This window comes from Agelaius phoeniceus, chromosome 20 (genome assembly GCF_051311805.1).
Source record: "Agelaius phoeniceus isolate bAgePho1 chromosome 20, bAgePho1.hap1, whole genome shotgun sequence".
Lineage (NCBI taxonomy): Eukaryota > Metazoa > Chordata > Aves > Passeriformes > Icteridae > Agelaius > Agelaius phoeniceus.
This window is the reverse complement of record NC_135284.1, coordinates 327,080-346,316: the sequence shown is the minus strand read 5'-3', so window position 1 is coordinate 346,316 and position 19,237 is coordinate 327,080. Positions and strand designations below refer to the sequence as shown.

The following is a 19,237-nucleotide window of genomic DNA, read 5'->3' as shown; positions in this document are numbered from 1 at the left end:
TGTGTGATTCCCAATGTGATTCCCTGCCAGCGACCCTCCCCAGCCCCGTGCCGGGTGGCTCTGTGTGATTCCCAGTGTGTTTCCCTCCCGGTGACCCTCCCAGCCCCGTGCCCGTCGCTCTGTGCCCGCATGGGGCAGGCGCGGTGCCCGCCGCGGGGCCGGGCACCCTGAGCTGCGCGTCCCACCTGTCTGTCCCCGCAAACTGCACCTGTCTGTCCCCGCAAACCCCACCTGTCCCCGCAAACTGCACCTGCCTGTCCCCGCAAACCCCACCTGTCCCCGCAAACCCCACCTGTCCCCGCAAACCCCGCCTGTCCGTCCCCCGAAAACCCCACCCGCCTGTCCCCGCAAACCCCACCTGTCCGTCCCCCACAAACCCCACCTGTCCCCGCAAACCCCACCTGTCCGTCCCCCACAAACCCCACCTGCCTGTCCCCACAAACCCCGCCTGTTCCCGCAAACCGCACCTGCCGCCCAGCCTGTTCCGGGCTCTGCCTCCCAGGGGAGCCACCCTCTGGAACAACAATCCGGCTGTCCTGCTGTGCCTCTGGCCTGGGGAAACGTTACCGAGGGGAGGCGGGGCTGGGGGCGATGGCCGGGCTGCGGCTCCTGCTGTGCCCGTGAGGAGCTCGGGCGCTGCGGCTGATGCAGGCGGGGAGCGATGCCAGGAAGGTAAAAGATTTCTTCCAGGGCTGCGACATGTGGGGGAGAGTGCTGGGGAGGGTGCCCAGCTCTGCTTGCCTGCCCTCCGCTCTGCTCCTGCCTGGTGCAGAGTTTTCTTTCCGTCCTTTCCTCTGTGGCCCAGCAAAGCTGGCTCTAAGTGTGCACAGCTCTCTGAAGGGCTGCGTGCTTTGCTCAGTACGTGTGGCATTTTCTGTGGGACTCGCTGTAGCACCTGGGTCCGGTGCCGCTGTGGAGTCAGGTCTTGGCTCTGGCTACTGGTAGAGCAGGACCTGAAACTACCCAGGAACATTTGTGCCTGGAGATAAACAGAATCCAAACCAAGCTCAAACTAAGGAAGACTTTTTAAAGAGTATTGTGCTGTGGGCACAGAGCTATCTGAGCCTGGGGTTTCTCTTTTTTGACTCCCTCAGGTGTGTTAGGTGAGGAGGGGCACGGTCTAAAGCTGGAAACAGCCAGGTTGTGTCCGAGGCACAGCTGCCCCACCTGTGCTGGCAGCCACAGACTGCTCGTGCTGTAAACCCGACCTTTGCTCACCACAAATAATAAAGGAAAAAATGTCTATCAGACTTTTCTTTTCCTTTGATTTTCATTTCTTCATCCTCTCCTCTGTTTTTTCCTTTTTTTTTTTTTTGTCTTTTGAGAAATTCAGTCTATTCTAAGGGCTCACTAAAAATCATCCCCCTTGCCTTTCCCCTTGTTACCATGACCCCTTTTTTTGGCCCCAAATCACGCATGTCCCTCCCGCGAACCGTTCCTGGCGGCCGGTGGGACGGGAGCTGCTGCTCCCGCTTTTCCCTGGCCCCTGGGGCGGGCGGCACCGCCGTGGCCCGGCCGCTCCTGGTCCGCACCGGGAGCAGCCCCGGCCGGTGAAAGGAGGGCAGAGAGCAGGGACGGGGCGGGGGCGGCGCGCCTCCAGAAAAGCCGGAGTGCCGCATTCACAGCCGCAGCTTGGCCGGGGAGTTTGTTCGTGCGTACCTGACGGCAGCAGGAGCTGGGAGGGGGATCAGGACTGTCCGGGCAGCCCGGCTGCTGGGGTGCGGTGCGGGAGGGGCAGCTCAGGTAGATGGGAGCGGGGTTACCTGCAGCTCCCGAGGCAGAGCCGGCAGCGGGGTGCGTGGGCTGAGCCCGCCCTGGTGTGGGTTCTTGTCCCTGAGCCCTCCCCGTGTCACCCAGGGCGCGGGGCCACCCGCCCTGGTGTGGGTTCTTGTCCCTGAGCCCTCTCCGTGTCACCCAGGGCGCGGGGCCGCCCGTCCTGTGTGTGGCTCCTGCCCCGGCTCTCCCGAGCCAGGCAGCACAACAGGGATTCCAATAGAGCAGCTCAGTAATCTCTTCAGTTCCTGTGGCAAGGGGGATTAACCCTGCACGGGGCAACCCAGCACCACAGGCAGCGGCTTTGCCAATGCTGCTGTGATTGTGAAAATAAATGAGTCAAGACCCCTGATCAAACGTGCTCAAAGCTCGGCATTTCTGGGGGTCGAGGGCTTCTGGCAAGGGCAGCTGCAGCAAGGATGGGGCTGGATGGGAATCCCAGCTGCCTGGTCACATTCAGGGAGCAGGACAAGTGCTCAGGGTGGGGGTCCAGTGTCCCTGCTGTCATGTGGCTTGGACTGGCTTGCTTTGTGTCTGCTTTTATCGAACAGTCGATTTCCTTCTTTTCTTTTCAGTCGGCAGAATTCTTTGAAATGCTGGAAAAAATGCAGGTGAGCAGCAGTGTGCATGCCAGTAACTCGGGATATTTGCCCCAGCACAGCCCCTGAGGGCAGAGGGCCTGTCCCGGGAACAGACCTCACCTTCCAGCCACTTGGGTTGGAGTGATCTCCATGTAGCAAAATACCCTCATGTTGGTGGACTGACCCCCTGTGTGGGTAAAAGCATCTAAAATGCGTTCATTTTGTTCCAAACAGGCACCAAAACTGGAAGAACAGAGGTCTGGAAGTCAAAAACACAAGGTTGGTTGATTTTTGTTTCTTGGGGGCATCTCTTCGAGTGTCCCCCCCATCTCAGAGGTTTATTGTGATTGTCAAAGACAGTCACTCAAAGGGCTGGAAAGGATTTGGATGTTATCTAAAAGCAAGGCACTGATTGAATTGCAGAGATGGGAGCATGGTGCCTGTAAATCCCTAATCCAGCTTTATGCCCAGCCCAGTGCATTTCAGCTCCCAGCTGTGCAAAAGGGTTGGGGTTTGCCACTGCACTGGCAAGTTGCACCAGTGGAGGAACTCCCTTTAGGCAGGGCTTAGCCTGCATTGGTGCCTTCCTGCAAGGGACCAGCAGGTGCTGGAGGCACTCCCTGGCTTGGGTGGGGCAGGGCTGGGGTTTTGGGGGACAGCTGGGGAGAGCAGATGGTCATGGATGATGTTTTGGTTCCTTTTTCCAGGAAGACTACATCCCATACCCCAGCATCGATGAGGTGGGTGCCCTGAACCCCCTGAGCACCTTCTGGTGAATGCCTTTCCAAAACCGCTGAGGGCAGAGGAATTGGTGGAGACTGTTTCTGAGAGGAGCTACATAAAGCATGTTTCTCCTCCCTACCTTTGTGGTTTTTGGCTTTTCCTCAGTAGCATGTGCCCTCTTCTGTGACAGAGAAGAGGTTTCAGAGAGGGGCTGGACTTGTCTCTCCTGGTGGCAGGGCTGGGGTCTGCTGCAGTAGAGGGGCAAAACATGGAGCAATGAGCTCTGCATCCCACACCCACACCCAGTCTTGCCTGATTCCTCGTGGCACATGTCTCTGCAGATCCTGGAGAAGGGTAGCCCATACCCACTGATCATCCTGCCCCAGTTTGGGGGGTACTGGATAGAAGACCCAGAAAACCTTGGCACGCCCACCTCATCTGACAGCAGCATCTGCGAGGAGGAGGAGGAAAACCTCAGTCCCAGCACCTATGGCTACAAGCTGGAGTGCAAGGGAGAGGCCAGAGCCTACCGCAAGCATTTCCTGGGGAAGGTCGGTTCCTCCGCCCCACGGGGCTCAAACCTTTGGCCAAGAAAATTCTCCAGTTGAGAGAAAAATGGGCGAGTTTTACAGTTTCCCTCTTTGCAGGGAATGGAGCACTGGTGGGTTCCCAGCACGGCAGTGATGGCTGCACATGTGGCTTTGCCCCTGGCCCCACGGGCACAGGTCTCCTGGGACACCAGTGAGGGCGTTGGCTCTGAGCCTCCTGCCCCGGGGACCTGGGCTCAGCCAGACATGGGGCAGCCCCTGCCCTGTTGCTCACAGCCCTGCTGTGGCAAGGGGCTGCAGGGCGAGTGGTGGGAGGGTGTGGGGTAGCAGGTGAGTGTCCAGGCAGTGTCCTTGCCATCAGAGAGTTGCTTCCCGGCTGCTAACATGCTGTTTTCTATTTTTAGGATCATTTAAATTTCTACTGTACAGCCAGCAGCCTTGGAAATCTGATCCTTTCTGTTAAATGCGAGGAGACAGATGGCACAGAATATTTAAGGGTTATACTCAGGTACAGAAAAAAAAAATCTTTGTTTAACAAAATATTCTCTCTTTGGGAGTCCCTGGTTCTGTTTCTACAGCAGGTGCTTGAGCTGGACGGGCAGCATGTGGAGGGGGTCTGGGTGGGATGGGAGGCAGTGGCAGCATCCCTGTGTTTCTGTGCTGGGACTGCCTAAACCTGATAATGAATGTGCCACTTTGATCTGTCACTAAACCTGCTGGAACTGAACATAAACTTCTGTGGGTTTAATCCTCCCTGGGATAACACCAGTCACTTCTCTCACCATCCCTCTATAAGCTGACAGGACCCAGCATGTCTGAACCATTGTGTCATTTCCCTCAAACTATGAATATTTTAAGAGATGAGAAGACAAATCGAGCCTTTGCTCACTAACCAGGCCCAACAAATGCAGCACAACTGTGTTTCCCAACAGTGGCTGTTGCTTTGCTGTAGACACTCTCTGACATCTGTCTGCTCATTGTTTCTTTGCTAGGTCCAAAGTGAAGACATTGCATGAAAGGATCCCATTGGCAGGATTCAGCAAACTCCCGAGTATCCCCCAGATTGCAAAGGTGAATTGCCTGCCTTGGCTGGAGCTCGTGCAGCAAGGCCTGTGCCAGTGCACATCAGGCAGTGCTGGGCAGTGCTGGGCAGCAGTGCCTGGGCTCTCAGGTCAAGGGTGCTTGGGTGGTGCTGTGGCTTGCCCTGCTGCTGTTTTCCTGCAAGGAGAGCAAGTGCCTCTCCTTTGACATGGAGGGACCTGGGACCTGGCTTGCTGCATCCTCAGCTGGGGCCAGCCAGGCCATGGGGCGTCCCAATGAGAGGATGTGAAGTGGGAAGCTCCTGCTATTGGAGGCTGTATTTGGCTTCTTTATAAGACATTCATGGCTGAAGTTCTGGCCCAGGACCTGGCACTGACTGTTCTTTCCCCTTGCCCACAGGCCTTCTGTGACGATGCCTCTGGGCTGAAATTTAACCCGGTTCTCTACCCCAAGGTGAGGTAACTTGCCCAGGTTGGTTGTGTGTTCTGCAGGGACACTGAGAACCACACCCTGGGCCACTGTTGAAAACATTTAGCCTAATTATATGGGAATTTGGCTTCTTTTCCCCTTCCACTCCCCTGATGCTGCCCAGCGGTTGTTGTACCCTGCTGCAGCTCTGGTGGGCTCTCCTCACCCCTCTCCATGGATCTTTTGGCCATCACATTTTGAACCACTGAATTGGCATTTTGCTTTCCTGCAGGCATCCCAGATGATAGTGTCTTATGATGAGCATGAGGTCAACAACACGTTCAAGTTTGGTGTGATCTATCAGAAGTTCAGGCAGGTGAGCTGTCCCCACGCTGCTTTCATGGAGCGTGTCCCAGTGATCCCAGAGATCCACGTTTCACGAGCACAGGCTCAACTCTGACCTTAATTCTGCCATGTGCAGCACCTCGTGGCACTGTCTGTCCTCATTGACTGTGTTTCTCTTTGCTCGGATGTTTTCCCCACTCATTAAAAAATTATATGACTGAAAAGTCTCAGTATGGAAATCAGCCCACAAGCTGCTGTAGGGAAAAGCGGATGTGAAAATGGATTTTAGCAGGCGTGGTATTTTAATCAGATATATGTTTAGACAGCTAAACAGCTACGTTTGTCTGGAGGGACTGTGGGCTCTGAAGAGAGGCGCTTGCTGAAAGTGCTGTCATTAGCAGGGGGACTCTGGATGGGGAGTGCAGAACTCAGCCTCAGAACTCACTGAAAATTACTCTGACAGGCACTCTACATATTGCATTTTGGGTTGGATTGAGTGACTCATGTAAGGCTGTAATTAGGGTTTCATTGTTTTGAAATACAGCAAGCAGGAGATGATTAGGGATTTTTCAACAGAGGATTCACTTCTGGTTTGGTATTTCCTGGATATTATCCTAAGGCTCCTGCTGGGGCTCAGAGGAGGCTCTCAGCAGCTTTGCCCTGGGCTGTGCTGGGTGCTGAGCGGGCTATGCAGCTCAGGATGGTGCTGGTGGCTGGTGGGGAATGTGCTGGTGCCAGCTGGGGAGCAGAGGTGGGGAGCAGCCTGTGGCTGTGCAGGACACCATGGAACGAGGTGCTGGTCAGGCCCCAGGGACCCCGTGGGTGGAGCTGGAGGTGGCAGGGGATTGGACAGGCAGGGAAATTGGGGCTGTCAGCAGATGCACCCTGTGTTTTGTAGACACAAGAGGAGGAGCTGTTTGGCAATAATGAAGAGAGCACTGCCTTCAAGAACTTCTTAAATTTTCTGGGAGACACCATAACTCTCCAGGACTTCAAAGGGTAAGTTAAATAAAAAGGATGATTTTACAAATACATTAACAAGAGACCATGTCATATGTAAAAATATCTACGTGTGAGAACAGAAGTCATCTCGCTCTTGAGCGGGATGTGCGGAGCAGAAGCAAATATAGTTTTGGCTTGTTTTTCAAGGCTGGGGGAGTTAAAAAAAAATTGGAGCTGCCAAGAGAGAAAAATTTCTTTTCCTGCAGCTTTGAGGTTGTGATAAAATCTGGCTATATTCAGCCATAGATGGAAGGCAGTCTGTGGAAATGTGCTGTGCCCGGTGTCGCGGCTCAGCCGTGGGTGCCTCCGGGGCAGTCCCTGCAGCAGCCACAGTGCAGGCAGAGACCCCCACTGCTGGTGAGGGATGGTGAGGCCACGGCTCGGCCCATGGCTGTGGTCAGCCCTGCTGACTAGCCCTGCTGGTGTGCACCCTGTATTCCAGGCTGGTGACAGCGATGGCTGGTTACAGCACATGACGCACGGTTTGTTCTTTCCCATTTGCTCACTGCTAGATAAAGATAAATGAGCTGGGCTGTTCATCAGCCTGTCCCCTGACAGCCGCTGGTGCTCTCTGTGAAGCTTTCAATTAACATCTCTTCGTTTCTCTCCGCCTTTCCCTTGATCTCCAGTTTTCGAGGAGGCCTGGATGTCAGCCATGGGCAGACGGGAGTGGAGTCTGTGTACACGGTGTTCAGGGACAGGGAGATAATGTTTCATGTCTCCACCAAGCTGCCTTTTACCGAAGGAGATACACAACAAGTAAGAGAGATGTGGTTGCTTGCTCAGGGGGGTCTGAGTGGGGATGCCCTGACGCTGCCCAGTGCCGTGGGCCCTGCTGAGCCCTGGCCCCGTGGGATGGGGCTGCTTGGCTCCCCAGCACGGGACTGGCACTTGCTGCTGCTGGGGCAGAGCTGCCTGATTTTACTGACCCAATGTTCTCCCTGCTGGTTTAGCTCCAGAGGAAGAGGCACATTGGCAACGACATAGTGGCAATTATCTTCCAAGAGGAGAACACGCCATTCGTGCCAGACATGATTGCCTCCAACTTCCTGCACGCCTACATCGTGGTGCAGGTGGAGAACCCCGAGGCAGACAATGCAGCATACAAGGTGAGGGCAGTCCCACTGTCACCCACCCAGTTTTGCTTCAGCATCTTTTGATGAGGGCATGGAGTGACAGGACGAGGGGGAATGGCTTCCCACTTGCAAAGGTAGGGTTAGATTAGAGATTAGGAGGAAATTCTTCCCTCTGAGGGTGGTGAGCCCTGGCACAGGCTGCCCAGGGCACTTATCCTGTGCTCAGTGATGCAGTCAGTGTTAGGCCTGGTGGGGACTTGTACCTGAGTGCTGAGCACACACACGTGTGCACACAGGTGGTTATGTATGCGCTGTGACAGAATGTGTGTGTACACAGACAGCAGCACATGAAATACATGTTTGTAAAACAGCTCATTTGTTAAAGAGTTTTGATGCTCCTCAGCATTTGAATGTGCCTTGGAACAGTCTGACATATCACCTGGGTGTAGGTGGCATAAACCCTGTTATCCTGCTGCACCCGTGGGAATAACACGTCTCTTGACTCCTCAGGTGTCAGTCACAGCCCGGGAAGACGTTCCCTCCTTCGGCCCACCCCTGCCGAGCCCGCCGGTGTTCCAGAAGGTAGGGACTGGCAGGGAAGTGTGTTCCAAGCTGTAGAAATGTAGATGTGCGTGTCCGAGGTGTTTCCAAGCACGCTGGCTTGGGGAAAACAGGACTGCTGGAATTGGCCTGCGTTAATTTTGGTTTCCATTGAGGCCTCTGGTGTTTATGGTAGGGTGAGTGGCCGTGCACCACAGCATGGCATTACTTGAGCAAGGCAGCAGCAGCAGCTCTGGTGCTGGGGCACTATGTTGGTGCAGGCGAGCACCTCAAACCCACCGGGGTTTCCACCAGTGCTTCCACACCTGGAGGCACTGCCAGGTGCTGTGAGCTTGGGTTTTGGGTTGGTACAGCTGTGCTACCAGAGACACCTTAACTGGAGGGTGTTTTCTGCCTCGGTTCTGTCCCCGCAGAGCCCCGAGTTCAGGGAGTTCCTGCTGACCAAGCTCATCAATGCTGAGAACGCCTGCTGCAAGTCCGACAAGTTTGCCAAGCTGGAGGTAACACTGCCCACGTGTCCCTGCCTGGAGCAGCTCTGGGCAGCTGTCCCACCCCTCCTCAAAGCCGCCTTTCCCTGCTGAGCTGGGTCAGTGCTCGCAGGGACGAGAGCGTGGCGCCTGTGGGTGGCTGTCACCTCGAGAGGACGGGCTGGGGCCATGGGGCAGTGCCACTGCTCCTCCCAGAGCCCTGGCTGAGCCCTGGCTCTCCCCAGGACCGCACACGGGCTGCCCTGCTGGACAACCTGCACGACGAGCTGCACGGGCACACGCAGACCATGCTGGGGCTGGGGCCCGAGGAGGACAAGCTGGAGAATGGGGGTCACGGAGGCTTCCTGGAGTCTTTCAAGGTAAAGCCCTGCCCTTGCCAGCAGCAGAGCTAAAAGACACCTGGGGTTGTCAGAGTGCACGCTGGGGGACAAGAGATGTCCCCCGAGGGTAGGGTGGCAAGAGGAGGTGGGGGCTGCAGCCACCACTGCCTGCTCAGCCTGCCAAGTGCCCGAGCTGGTCCCAGTGGGAGCAAGCAAAAGCTGGCATGTTTGCATTGTTGGTGAGTGTCCCCATTGGAGTGACTTCTCCAGAGCTCCTGAGCACCTCTCTACCACTGTGCTGCAGCATTTTGTGTCCCCAGAGGGGTCTCAGTTCAGGCCCCTGCCACAGAGTGTGCCTGTAGCTGGGCTCTGCTGTGGCAGGACGTGTCCTGCTCGTGTTCTGGCTGCCGGCTGGCACTGCTGTGGGACAGGGATCAGGAGGGGGGCCTGGGGCAGCTGCCACAGCAAGCAGGTGGGGGTGGTGGTCATCGTGCTTGAAACAGAAATAACGTGCTGGGTGTGGAGTGGGAAGGGGTGCTGAGTGTGCCAGGGAGACTGGGTGAGTGGGAGGGAAAGCAGGTGATGTGGGCTGGAGGAAAAGGAGTGGGTAAAGTGCTGTGGAGGAAACTCTGAGCAGCCACTGGCAGCAGGGACACCCCTGGAGATGGAGGGGCTGCACCTGGGTGTGAGGGTGTGAGCCACTGCCAGGTGCCTGTGGTGCAGCTGCCCTGCAGCACGGAGGGGCTGGCACTGGGTGGCTGCCACTGTCTGGGCAGGGGCCTGTCCTGGCTGGGCCTGCTGGGACAGTTCCTGCCGTTATCTCAGGCATGGCTCTTTCTGTAGCACAGAGAAGTGAGATGGTGAATGAGCCACCTCCTCCTGCACCCGGAGGATGGGGCTGGGGAGGAGGGTGCACAGCGCCCCAGACCCTGCTGCAGAGGCTCAGATGTGTCTGTTCCAGTGTGAGACGTGTAGGAAGGGCACAGTCAGTCATACATCGCAGCGTTCATGTCAGGTCTCAACGCTGAGGTTGAGCAGGGATGTTCTGGCCCACTCTGTGTGTGTGAGGAGACAGACCGTGCTCTCTTGGCATTGCAGGGAGTGCTGGGCTGGGAGGTGAGCCCCGTGGTCCGTGTGGGGCGCCTCGTGCCCGCGCTGCTGGGCTGCCTGCTGGCTCACATCCTGCACCGCGTGCTCTGGGAGTGATGGGGAGCACACACGGGGAAGGGCGGCTGCAGGGCGCACACCTGTGCCCATGGTAAAAAGGGGGGCTGCAGGGCTCACACCTGTGCCCATCACAAAGGCTGCAGGGCGCACACCTGTCCCCATGGTAAAAAGGGGGGCTGCAGGGCTCACACCTGGTCCCCACTGTACCTTTTTGCCCGCTGCCTTGCACCTATGACCCAGCCTACAGAACCCTCCCCTTGGCCAGGGGACCAGTTCTCAGTGGTGAGCAGAGCTCAGTTCTGCTGGGCTCTGAGTGAGTGAGAGGTGCCTTTGCCTCTTGTGTGGGGAAAGGAGCCACTCCTCAGGGCTGGGGTGTTGGGGAACCCTGCAGAGTTCCACAGCCCTGGACAGGAGCCTGCAGAGTGGGAGTGCCTGTGGCTGCTGCTTTGCAGCAAAGCAACTGATCACTTTTACCTAAGAACAACTTCTAATTGTATGTCAATGCTGCTGACCCCAATAAATTCAGTCTGATGGACTCTTGCCTGATGTTCATTATTGGCTGGGCAGGAGGGGCTGCTGGGGCTGTGGTCTGCAGCACTGGAGGCTCGGTGAGAGCTCAGGGCTGCAGTTCCTCTCACCCTGTGCAGGTCCACCTGTGGCCAAGAGCCAGCAGCGAACAGCCTGCGTGCTGCAGATGCAGTGCTGGCACCCAGGGAATTTGGCCTGCCATGGCTCATTTACCCTTTAACCTGGGCTGGGGTTCAGGGGCTGGAGGAGCCACGGCTGAGGGAATAGCTGAGAGGAGAATGGAGAAGGTTCTGATGTGAGGAGTGAGGGAAGGGACGTGGAGAAATGAAGATCCACGGGAGCAGGGAGAGCCTGTGGCTGCTGTGGGGCCAGTGCTGCACAGCTCACCTCCAGTCCCTTCCAGAGGTGGATAAACCAAACCAGAAGCCACAGCAGGGGTTCAGGCTAAATGTATTCTCAGGCAGCAGCTTGCTGAAGAGCAGAAGCACTTTTATGTGGCTGTGAAGTCTCCAGCTCAGGGGCTGTTTTGGGCAGGCTGGAGAGGTGCAGGAGAGGTGCAAGAAAAGCAGGAGAGGATCTGTTCTCTCTGAGTGCAGGCAGAATTGTGGAGGGTGTGCACACAAACATGGCTTATGGCTTGGCTGTGGTCCCCATTCCTGCCAAGGGGTCTGCGAGAGCTTGGGGCTTGTGTCTGTATCTCCTGGTCCCAGAGATGGAGTCCTTGATATCACAGAGCAATGGGGGAAAATCTGATCCCGTGGTGGCTGTGGGGCTCCCCAGGGGCAGCCGTGCTTAGCTGCACCTGCCAGGGCTGCTGTCACGAGTTGTGCTGCTGCTGGGGTGTGCTTGCTCTCGGGGAGGCACAGACAGGTGGCTCTCCCTGGTGCCTGGGGAGCATCTGAAGCTGGGGAGGAGTTCTGGGGACAGCAGCCCGCTGGGTGGTGATGACCTGCTGTCCTCTCTGGCACAGAGAGCCATCCGGGTGCGCAGCCACTCCATGGAGACCATGGTGGGCAGCCAGAAGAAGCACCATGGCAGTGGCATCCCCGGCAGCCTCAGTGGGGGCATTGCCCACAACAGCGGCGAGGTGACCAAGACCACCTTCTCGGTGAGCATGTCCACATGTCCCTCTGTCCCTGCCTCTTCCCACCCCTCCTCAGCCCAACAGGCTCTCAGGCCCAGGCTGTTCTCTGCTCCCAGCCCCCTGTCCCAGCGGTTGCTGCCAAGAACCAGTCCAGGAGCCCCATCAAGCGCCGCTCAGGGCTGTTCCCTCGCCTGCACACGACATCGGAGAGCCAGGCGGAGAGCAGGACAAGGTGGTGAGTTTGTGGTGGTGCCTGTAGAGCCTCTGCCTCTCTCACAGTTTGTAGCTGGTGTCAGGTAGTACAATTTGCCCATCCTTTTAAAGTCTCTTGTATAACTCATGCAACTTGTCTCTTTGTGCCCTCAGCGACAGTGTTTCTGGAGCCCAGAAGACACCAGATTTGGGACATTCTTCCCAAGAGATGAAATCTGAAACCTCATCCAACCCCAGCTCCCCTGAAATATGCCCCAACAAAGACAGGTGAGCCAGGAGGAGCCCATCCTCCTTCCCCCACAGCTCAGCAGACACCAAGGAATTTGTCAAACAAAACCATATCTAAATTTCACTGTAAATAAGTTTGATATTAAGAGAGAAAAGATTCTGGTGATTCTTGAGCCCAGCTCCTTTTTGGTCTTACAAAGAAGAGCAAAGAGCAGCGTTAGAGCGAGGTTGCCCGAATCCTCAGGACGTGGAAGGCGGCTGTGCCTGTTCCTCCCTGCCGAGGCGAAGTCAGCTCCACCTAGGGTTTCCTGCTGGGCACCCACCCCGTGCCCTGTGCCACGCCTTTGGAAGTGGTTATGTGCTGAAGCACCCCAAAAGGTTCATTCCTACGGCAGCACTGTGCTCCGGGGTGTGCAGGAGGGCCTGTCCCCGTCCCAGTCCCAGGGACACGCTGCCCTGGTGACAGCCACGCGCCCTTCCTTCGTTCCGCCTCTCTCTAGGCCTTTTATCAAGCTGAAAGAGAACGGGCGGTCGAACATCTCCCGTTCCTCCTCCAGCACCAGCAGCTTCAGCAGCACGGCGGGGGAGAGCGAGACCCTGGAGGAGTACGACAGCGTGGTAGGTACCAAACCCTCCCCGTGGCACAAAATCCCCACTCCCCTGGGCTCCCTGCTGCCTCCAGACCTCTGGGCTCTGAGGGGGACAAGTGCCTGCCAGCCCCCAGGTGCCTCCTCACTGCTGAGGTGGAGAGGCTCAACCATCCCTGGCTGTGGGAGGAGCAGGGGTGCTGTGCCTGGGGGGACTCGGGGTGTTGTGGCTGCCCCATCCCTGGAGGTGTCTGAGGCCAGGTTGGACAGGGCTGGGAGCAGGCTGGTCCGGTGGAAGGTGTCGCTGCCCGTGGCAGGGAGGGTCTGATTAGGTGGTCTTTAAGGTCCCTTCCAAACCAAGAACCCAAACCAGCCTGTGATTCCGTGGCACCCCAGCGAGCCTTGGAATGCCCTGGGCGCTGCTCGCTCTGTCCAGGCCAGCATTTGCAGTGGGGCCGGGTGCAGTGGGGCATTGGCAGGGTGTGGGGGAAGGCCTGTGTGCAGGAGAAGCCATGTGCTGTCTGTGTGAGCAGGGGAGCCAGCCCTCCACGGCGTCACCGTTCAAGCAGGAGGTGTTTGTGTACAGCGCTTCGCCCGGCAGCGACAGCCCCGGCGCGGGGGCCACGGCCACCCCCGTCATCATGAGCAGGAGCCCCACAGGTGGGTCAGGGCAGCAGGTACCACCTCTGCCTTCCTCTCCTGCAGCCACCCGGTTCCTGTGCCTGGGGGTGCCTGTGGGGTGGGCTGGGATGGAGGAGCCCCCTCCCAGCCTTGTCCCAGGGCGAAGCAGCAGCCGTGCACCCACGGGGTGTGGGTTAGTCCCATCCTGACAGGGCTGCTCTGGACACATGGCCCCATGTGCTGTGGTCACTTCCATGGGGAACTGGTTTCCTTTCTAAATTAGAGTGCAGAGGTGGCTCTTGCTGTGGCTTTGTTCCCTCTGTCTCCCCTGACAGGCATGTGCAGTCGTCGTGGAAACTCTGTCTCCAGAGGCTGGGCCATGACTCACAATTACTTAATCAACAATCAGCTTCCCGTGGTCTTGGCTCCATTCCTCTCCTGCCAACCCGCTCACCAGCTCCATCCATTTCAGTCGGGTGATTTGCACAATGAGTTGCAGCTCAGAAGGGCCAAACAGGCAGGAAAAGCTCTTTGCTGGCCCGTTCTGTGGTGAGGGTGCCGTGAGACAGGGGATGGCCACAGTCACCTGTCACCCACAAATCCCCATGGCTCTGGCTCCTTGAGCTACAGAGAGCCTGCCACAAGGCACCAGCAGCCACGTGGAGACACAGTGTCAGCTGAGGAGCTGTTTCTGAAATACCAGGAAGCACAAATAGACCCAAACAGCTCTGTAACGGGGAGTGTTGCAGGCAAAATGGGACCATGGAGTGCAGGCAGGCTTTTTGTGTCTCAGCACCCCACAGGTCCTCCTCCTTACTTCATAAGTGATTTTCTGAACCCTTAAACCAGCCCCTTTTAATGCTTGAAGTGTTTATTTTGTATTTTTCCTGCCAAGAACATGAAAATCCACCCATACATTATATGGATCAGTCATTCCTTGTAGCCTTTTCAGTGGCATTTCCAGGAGAAAGACTGTGAAATGTAATTAAGCCTCAATTTGTTCCATTGCAAACACTTAATGTACAGCTTTTGCCAAACATTCAGCCAAGGCAGACTAAATATTGGTAGCACTCCTGACAGCCTATTAAAGTGCCTAGCTGGGCGAGTGCAGCCAGTACTACAGCAAATATTTTTGTTCACAGTTTATTATTTTTGTTCTTTGTTTGTCCTCTCCCTCCAGCAGATCTAAAGAACAGAAATTCTCCAAGGTCCAACCTGAAGTTTCGCTTTGACAAGCTCAGCCATGGCAGCTCCAGCATGGTAGGTGCCAGGGCTCTCACTGTGGGATGCTGCCAGCCGTGCCCTCCCTGCCTGGCATGGGCGTCTGGGCACTGGGGGAGGCTCTGGGGCCATGAGGGAGAAAAGGGAAGGGATTTTGTGACTTCTTGCCCCTTTGTTTGTTCTGTTCTTTCACATAGAGCCACTAGCAGGAGGAAGTCATGAACTTGTCACAGGTGAGTTGGTGTGTTTTGCTTTGTGCAAAAAGGCTGCTCGGGGGCCAGCTGTGTTCAGCTACCCACAGCTGCTCACTCTGCTTGTTATTGCTGTGGGATCCATGCTGTGCCTTAGAACACCTGGATGCTGCTGTAGGTGAGGGGGGAAAGGGCGGGGATCTGTGGCACTCTGCACCCGGCAGTGCTGCTGTTCCTTTCTGCAGCACCGTGCTCCTGCACTGCTCCCAGGTGTTGCATTTTTCCCAGTTTCCCTCTGTCAAACACTGGTGCCCATCTCCAGATTTGCTGTGCTGTGCTCTGGGCACTGGGGTGGAAAGGCAGTGCAGGCCCTTCCCCATTCCGAAAATCCAAGGGGAAACAGATGATACACGAGATGGATTTCGTGGGCAGACATAAAGGGAACTCAGTGGGATTTACCTGCGTTCCTTCTGTTCCATGAAATTAAGGGTGTCATTAGGAAGATCCAAACTGAGCAGAAGAGCCCATAGAACTTGGAATGAAAGAAAGTTACATTTCTGAAAGCATGGTTCTCAAAAAGCTGGGCTTTTCACCCAATCACTGGGTTTCCTTCTCCCAAAACCTGGGAGTGATAGGTGGCCTGGTGTTTTGGGGAAGGGCACTGCCGTGGCTTCAGCTCCCTCCCTGGGACAGGTGCTTCATAGCCAGCACCTCAGGGGTGAGAATATTCTCCTTCCACACTCCTGACTTTTATCCTTTTCTTCTTTGCACAGAATGTTTCAACAAAGGGAAAAATCTTCAACACCCCATGGGACCACGCACGCCCCAGCCATGGGCAGCGAGGTGCCCTCGCCCGCCACACCAGAAAAGAGCTCTCACCTTGCTGCAGTCCTGTCTGACAGGGATAGCCACCTTCCCACCCGCTGTGCAGCACACGCCCTGTGCCCCTGCCTGTGCTGCACACAGGGCCAGGGCCACGTCCCCCTCTGGTCACCCTGTGCTTGCCCAGTGTGCTGCAGCTGCTGGGCACCGTCCATCCCCCTGTCCCTGGGGGCAGAGGGGCAGCAGGAGAGACCTCCACATAGTTTAGGTCCCTCCATGCTTTATTTGCAGTTATCAGTGGGGAAACAGGGGTTTATGTTTGTTTTTTGAAGGTGGGGGTCAGGCCAAGGTTAGGTGTTAGTGGCTCTGGGGCAGTTTGCCCTCCACCATCGTTTGCTGTTGCTCTTCTCTGGGGACAATGGGGCAAAACCTCCCTGGGGGGATTCTGGGCAGCTCTCCCTGGAGTGGGGTCTGCAGGGTCCCTCCAGCCATCCCCCAGCTCCTACCTACACCCCAAAACTCTTGGGGCAGAGGCAGCCCCTCGCTCCAAACGTGCTCAGTTTCTTGCACAAGAGGCAGGTGAGTGACTTGGCCCAGGGAGTGGAGCTGGGGACAGCAGCCAGCTCATCCTCCTTGGCAGGTTCATCCTCCCTGCTTTGTCCCTGCCTGACACTGGGCACAGGCCTGGGAAAGGTGACCCAAAGCTGTGCTGTAGTACAGCTTTAGCTTTTCTTAGTACTAGAACTGGAACCAGAGGGGATTTACCTGGTGGGCTCTGCTTTTCCCTATGGCTTGGATCACCAGGCAGGCAAATGCATAAAACTCTGGTGATTTGGGAGGCATTAGGCTGCTCCAGCCCTACAGAGTCTGTCCTGCTGCTTTTGAGCAAACTCTTGTTATTATGAAAGGATTATAGATTCTGCAAGGTAACTTTCCATAATGCCCTTTCCCAGAAAATACCTCTCTCAATATGCCAAGAAATCCTTTTGCTCTTTTATGGAGCTTCATGTGAAGTTTCCTGAAGCCTGTCCGTAAATTTCACATTGCTCATAGATTTCCCTCAGCCATTTTCTGGAAGACAGGCCATGATGCTGCAGAGATATTCCCCCCTGTCCCCCCAGCCTGTGACCTTTGGACACCCTCATGAAATCAGGTTCTCAGTCTCAAGTGAACACAGTTCTTCAAGTTTGTGGTTCCTACTGAAAGCAGGACTTTGAGTGCCAAAGCCACTTCCCCCGTGGGTGCTCCAAGAGGCACAAAGCACCTGGCAGAGGTTTCAGAGGGGCAGAATTGTGCTCCTGGAGCAGCCCTGGGCAGCTGCCCTGGCTGTGCCTGCTCCTGCTCCCCTCTCCTGGGCAAGTGCTTATAGGGTTCAGCCACCACCTGCCCTCCTCCCTGGCATCTCCCTGGCCAGAGACGAGCCCAGCCAAGCAGGACGTGCTCTGCTCACCCTGGTCCTGCAGGGAGGTGCTTTCCAAGAGCCTTAGACCTGGTTCACACAGGTGCTGGAATTAATCCATGGGGAAAGGCTGAGCTATGATGGGGGGAGAACCAGGTTAAAGAAGGAGAACAGTTGTGAAAAGGCAGGGAACAGTTGTGAACAGTTTCACTGTCCTAAGTGCTGTGTAGGACTAGTAAATACCAATAACTCCCGTGGGGATGCTCCCTCCTGCTCCAGCCAGTTGCATTTCAATAGGGTTTAAGCCTTGAGTTTCCTTTGGAAGAGGAGCATGCCGTGTGCTCAGCCCAGCCTGCAGCTGTAGGTGTCTCAGGATCACACACTTTGCTGCTCAGCACTTGTCTGATGATGCTTCAGTAGCACTTTCAAACCCACCCCCAATTCTCCTCTTATGAGCTTTGGTCTGATTTCCCGAGGCTGCACGTGAAACACTGACTGGTGCAATGACTTGCTCCCAGGGTCTGCTCTGGGTGTTTTTCCTCTGAGAAGTCACTCAGTTCTGTAGATGTTGTCATTCCTGTGGGTGTTGATCTCCGTGAGATCTTTCAGCAGATGATGCAGTGGCTACTGTCAGCTGGTTTGCCATTTTTGGTTGTTTTGTTGCTTTCTTTTTTTTTTTTTTTCCACTTGAAACTGTGGCTTTCCTTTTTGACCTAGATTGATTTGGCAATTATTCGAATGGGACTATCAGGCAGAACAGCGTGAAGCCTCAGGGAGAGTTGCAGTGCTGTGGGCTTGTCCCTGTGCCAGCCCGCCGGAGCAGCGCTGGGGCCGGGCTCTGGCCCGGGCCCGGCTCCCGGGGCCGTTTCCAGCAGCGCCGCTCGCCAGAGCCTGGAGCCCGCTGTGCATCCTGCGGCCGCTGGGCTCGGCTGCCGGCCCCGCTCCGGCCGCGCTCCAGCGGCCCCGAGGGTCCCGGGGCGCCTCCGGGCTCCGCAGGGCTCCAGTCACACCCCGGGCACCTCTGCGCTGCCAGCGGCCCTGGACGTGCTCCTGTAGATATTTCGCAAAATGTTTTGTGCTTCTAAGTGACACTTACACATCTATACATATTTAAAAGGAATATATATATATATATGTATAAAATATGTATATTTATATATATAAAGGAGAGGATCCTTAACTGACACTAGAATTACTGGGCAGTGCATTTTCCTTTCTGATTCCACTGTTTCCATGCACACAGCTTCTGCCCTCCTCAGAAGTGACATGGCAGAGGGGGCAGAGGGGGCTCAGAAATGCCTTAGGGGGGCGATGGGGCAGCCCCCGCTGTGTGGAGGCGTCTCTGGGGGTCTCTGCCTTTCCCCTCCGGCGGCGCCGCCTCCACCGGGGCCGGTCTGCCCTGCCTGGGCTTCCCTTCAGCAAAGCTCTTGGCACGCACTCGCATCTTCTCGAAAGCCCACAGAGCCAAAGCACAACAGGAATGGCTTTTTCTGAGGGAAGCAGGGCATCCTAAGCACAAACTCCGTTTCTCCCCAGAGATCTGAGGGTCCTCAGCAGCGGCAGGTAAGGGGCCCGGGCGTTTCTGCCTCCGAGAGCCGCGCCTGGGCTGGGATCTCTCGGCTGCGGGCGGCGCTCGGTGCCGGGGCAGCTCCGCCGCAGCCTCTGCCCAGCCCCTGCACGCTCCCATCGCCGCCGGTGAATGTAGCGCTGCCCGTGTCCTGCAAAGGGAACGCTGGATTTAGAGCAGAGAATGTGAGGAGAGTTTATAGAGTGAAAATGAATCTTGGAGAAATGTATCTGACAAAGTTTATTTTTGATGTAGAGAGGCAGTGCTTTGTAGTTTCTGGTGACCTATGTCTGTTGTAAATAATGTATATTTAATTTATTGCTATGGTAGCAGATTGTTATGTATAAAACTAAAGGTTCACAAATGTATATTTTGTTGCTTAAATGTGTCTTTGCAAAATTCACAATAAATAACATATTTTGTGTCCATATACATGCTCTGTGTGTGTGGCCATGTAGTGACAGCTTTAGAGGAGCTTTTGGGGAACTTTCTTTTGGAAACCAGGTGAGGGCGTGGAACGGGGCTGAGCCCTGCAGTGGGAGCCTGGGGAGCTCCTGGGGACTCAAACCTGGCAGTGGAAGCAGAGGAATATTGAAGCACAGCGACATAAAAGGGGAAATCTCTGCTGGTGCTCCCAGCTCTGGGGCTGGAGCAGTGCAGGAGGAGCCAGGCACTCTTCTGCAAACACTCAGCCATTCAACCAAGAGAACTGTCCCGTCTGAACTGAGATTAGTGTCCCATAA

General features: G+C 56.0%; 1 protein-coding gene across 20 annotated transcripts in view; it reads left to right on the top strand.

Annotated features, from left to right (window-relative positions):
* The window catches only part of RAP1GAP2 (RAP1 GTPase activating protein 2), a 55,510-nt gene extending 36,584 nt beyond the window's left edge, over positions 1-18,926 (top strand). For 14 of the 20 annotated variants that reach the window (XM_077188637.1, XM_077188635.1, XM_077188632.1 and 11 more), the window contains 22 exons: positions 2,349-2,384; positions 2,589-2,633; positions 3,062-3,094; positions 3,419-3,628; positions 4,030-4,133; positions 4,618-4,696; positions 5,066-5,119; positions 5,367-5,450; positions 6,318-6,418; positions 7,051-7,180; positions 7,375-7,530; positions 8,008-8,079; positions 8,472-8,558; positions 8,771-8,905; positions 11,532-11,669; positions 11,762-11,880; positions 12,012-12,125; positions 12,587-12,704; positions 13,207-13,333; positions 14,475-14,554; positions 14,713-14,748; positions 15,480-18,926. In XM_077188637.1, the coding sequence (XP_077044752.1) occupies positions 2,349-2,384; positions 2,589-2,633; positions 3,062-3,094; positions 3,419-3,628; positions 4,030-4,133; positions 4,618-4,696; positions 5,066-5,119; positions 5,367-5,450; positions 6,318-6,418; positions 7,051-7,180; positions 7,375-7,530; positions 8,008-8,079; positions 8,472-8,558; positions 8,771-8,905; positions 11,532-11,669; positions 11,762-11,880; positions 12,012-12,125; positions 12,587-12,704; positions 13,207-13,333; positions 14,475-14,554; positions 14,713-14,721 (2,031 nt within the window). In that variant the 3' untranslated portion in view covers positions 14,722-14,748; positions 15,480-18,926. The remainder of the gene's footprint in view (positions 1-2,348; positions 2,385-2,588; positions 2,634-3,061; positions 3,095-3,418; positions 3,629-4,029; positions 4,134-4,617; positions 4,697-5,065; positions 5,120-5,366; positions 5,451-6,317; positions 6,419-7,050; positions 7,181-7,374; positions 7,531-8,007; positions 8,080-8,471; positions 8,559-8,770; positions 8,906-11,531; positions 11,670-11,761; positions 11,881-12,011; positions 12,126-12,586; positions 12,705-13,206; positions 13,334-14,474; positions 14,555-14,712; positions 14,749-15,479) is intronic. The other 6 variants (XM_077188634.1, XM_077188651.1, XM_077188652.1 and 3 more) reach the window with 3 other exon arrangements.
* Positions 18,927-19,237: the final 311 nt, after the last annotated feature.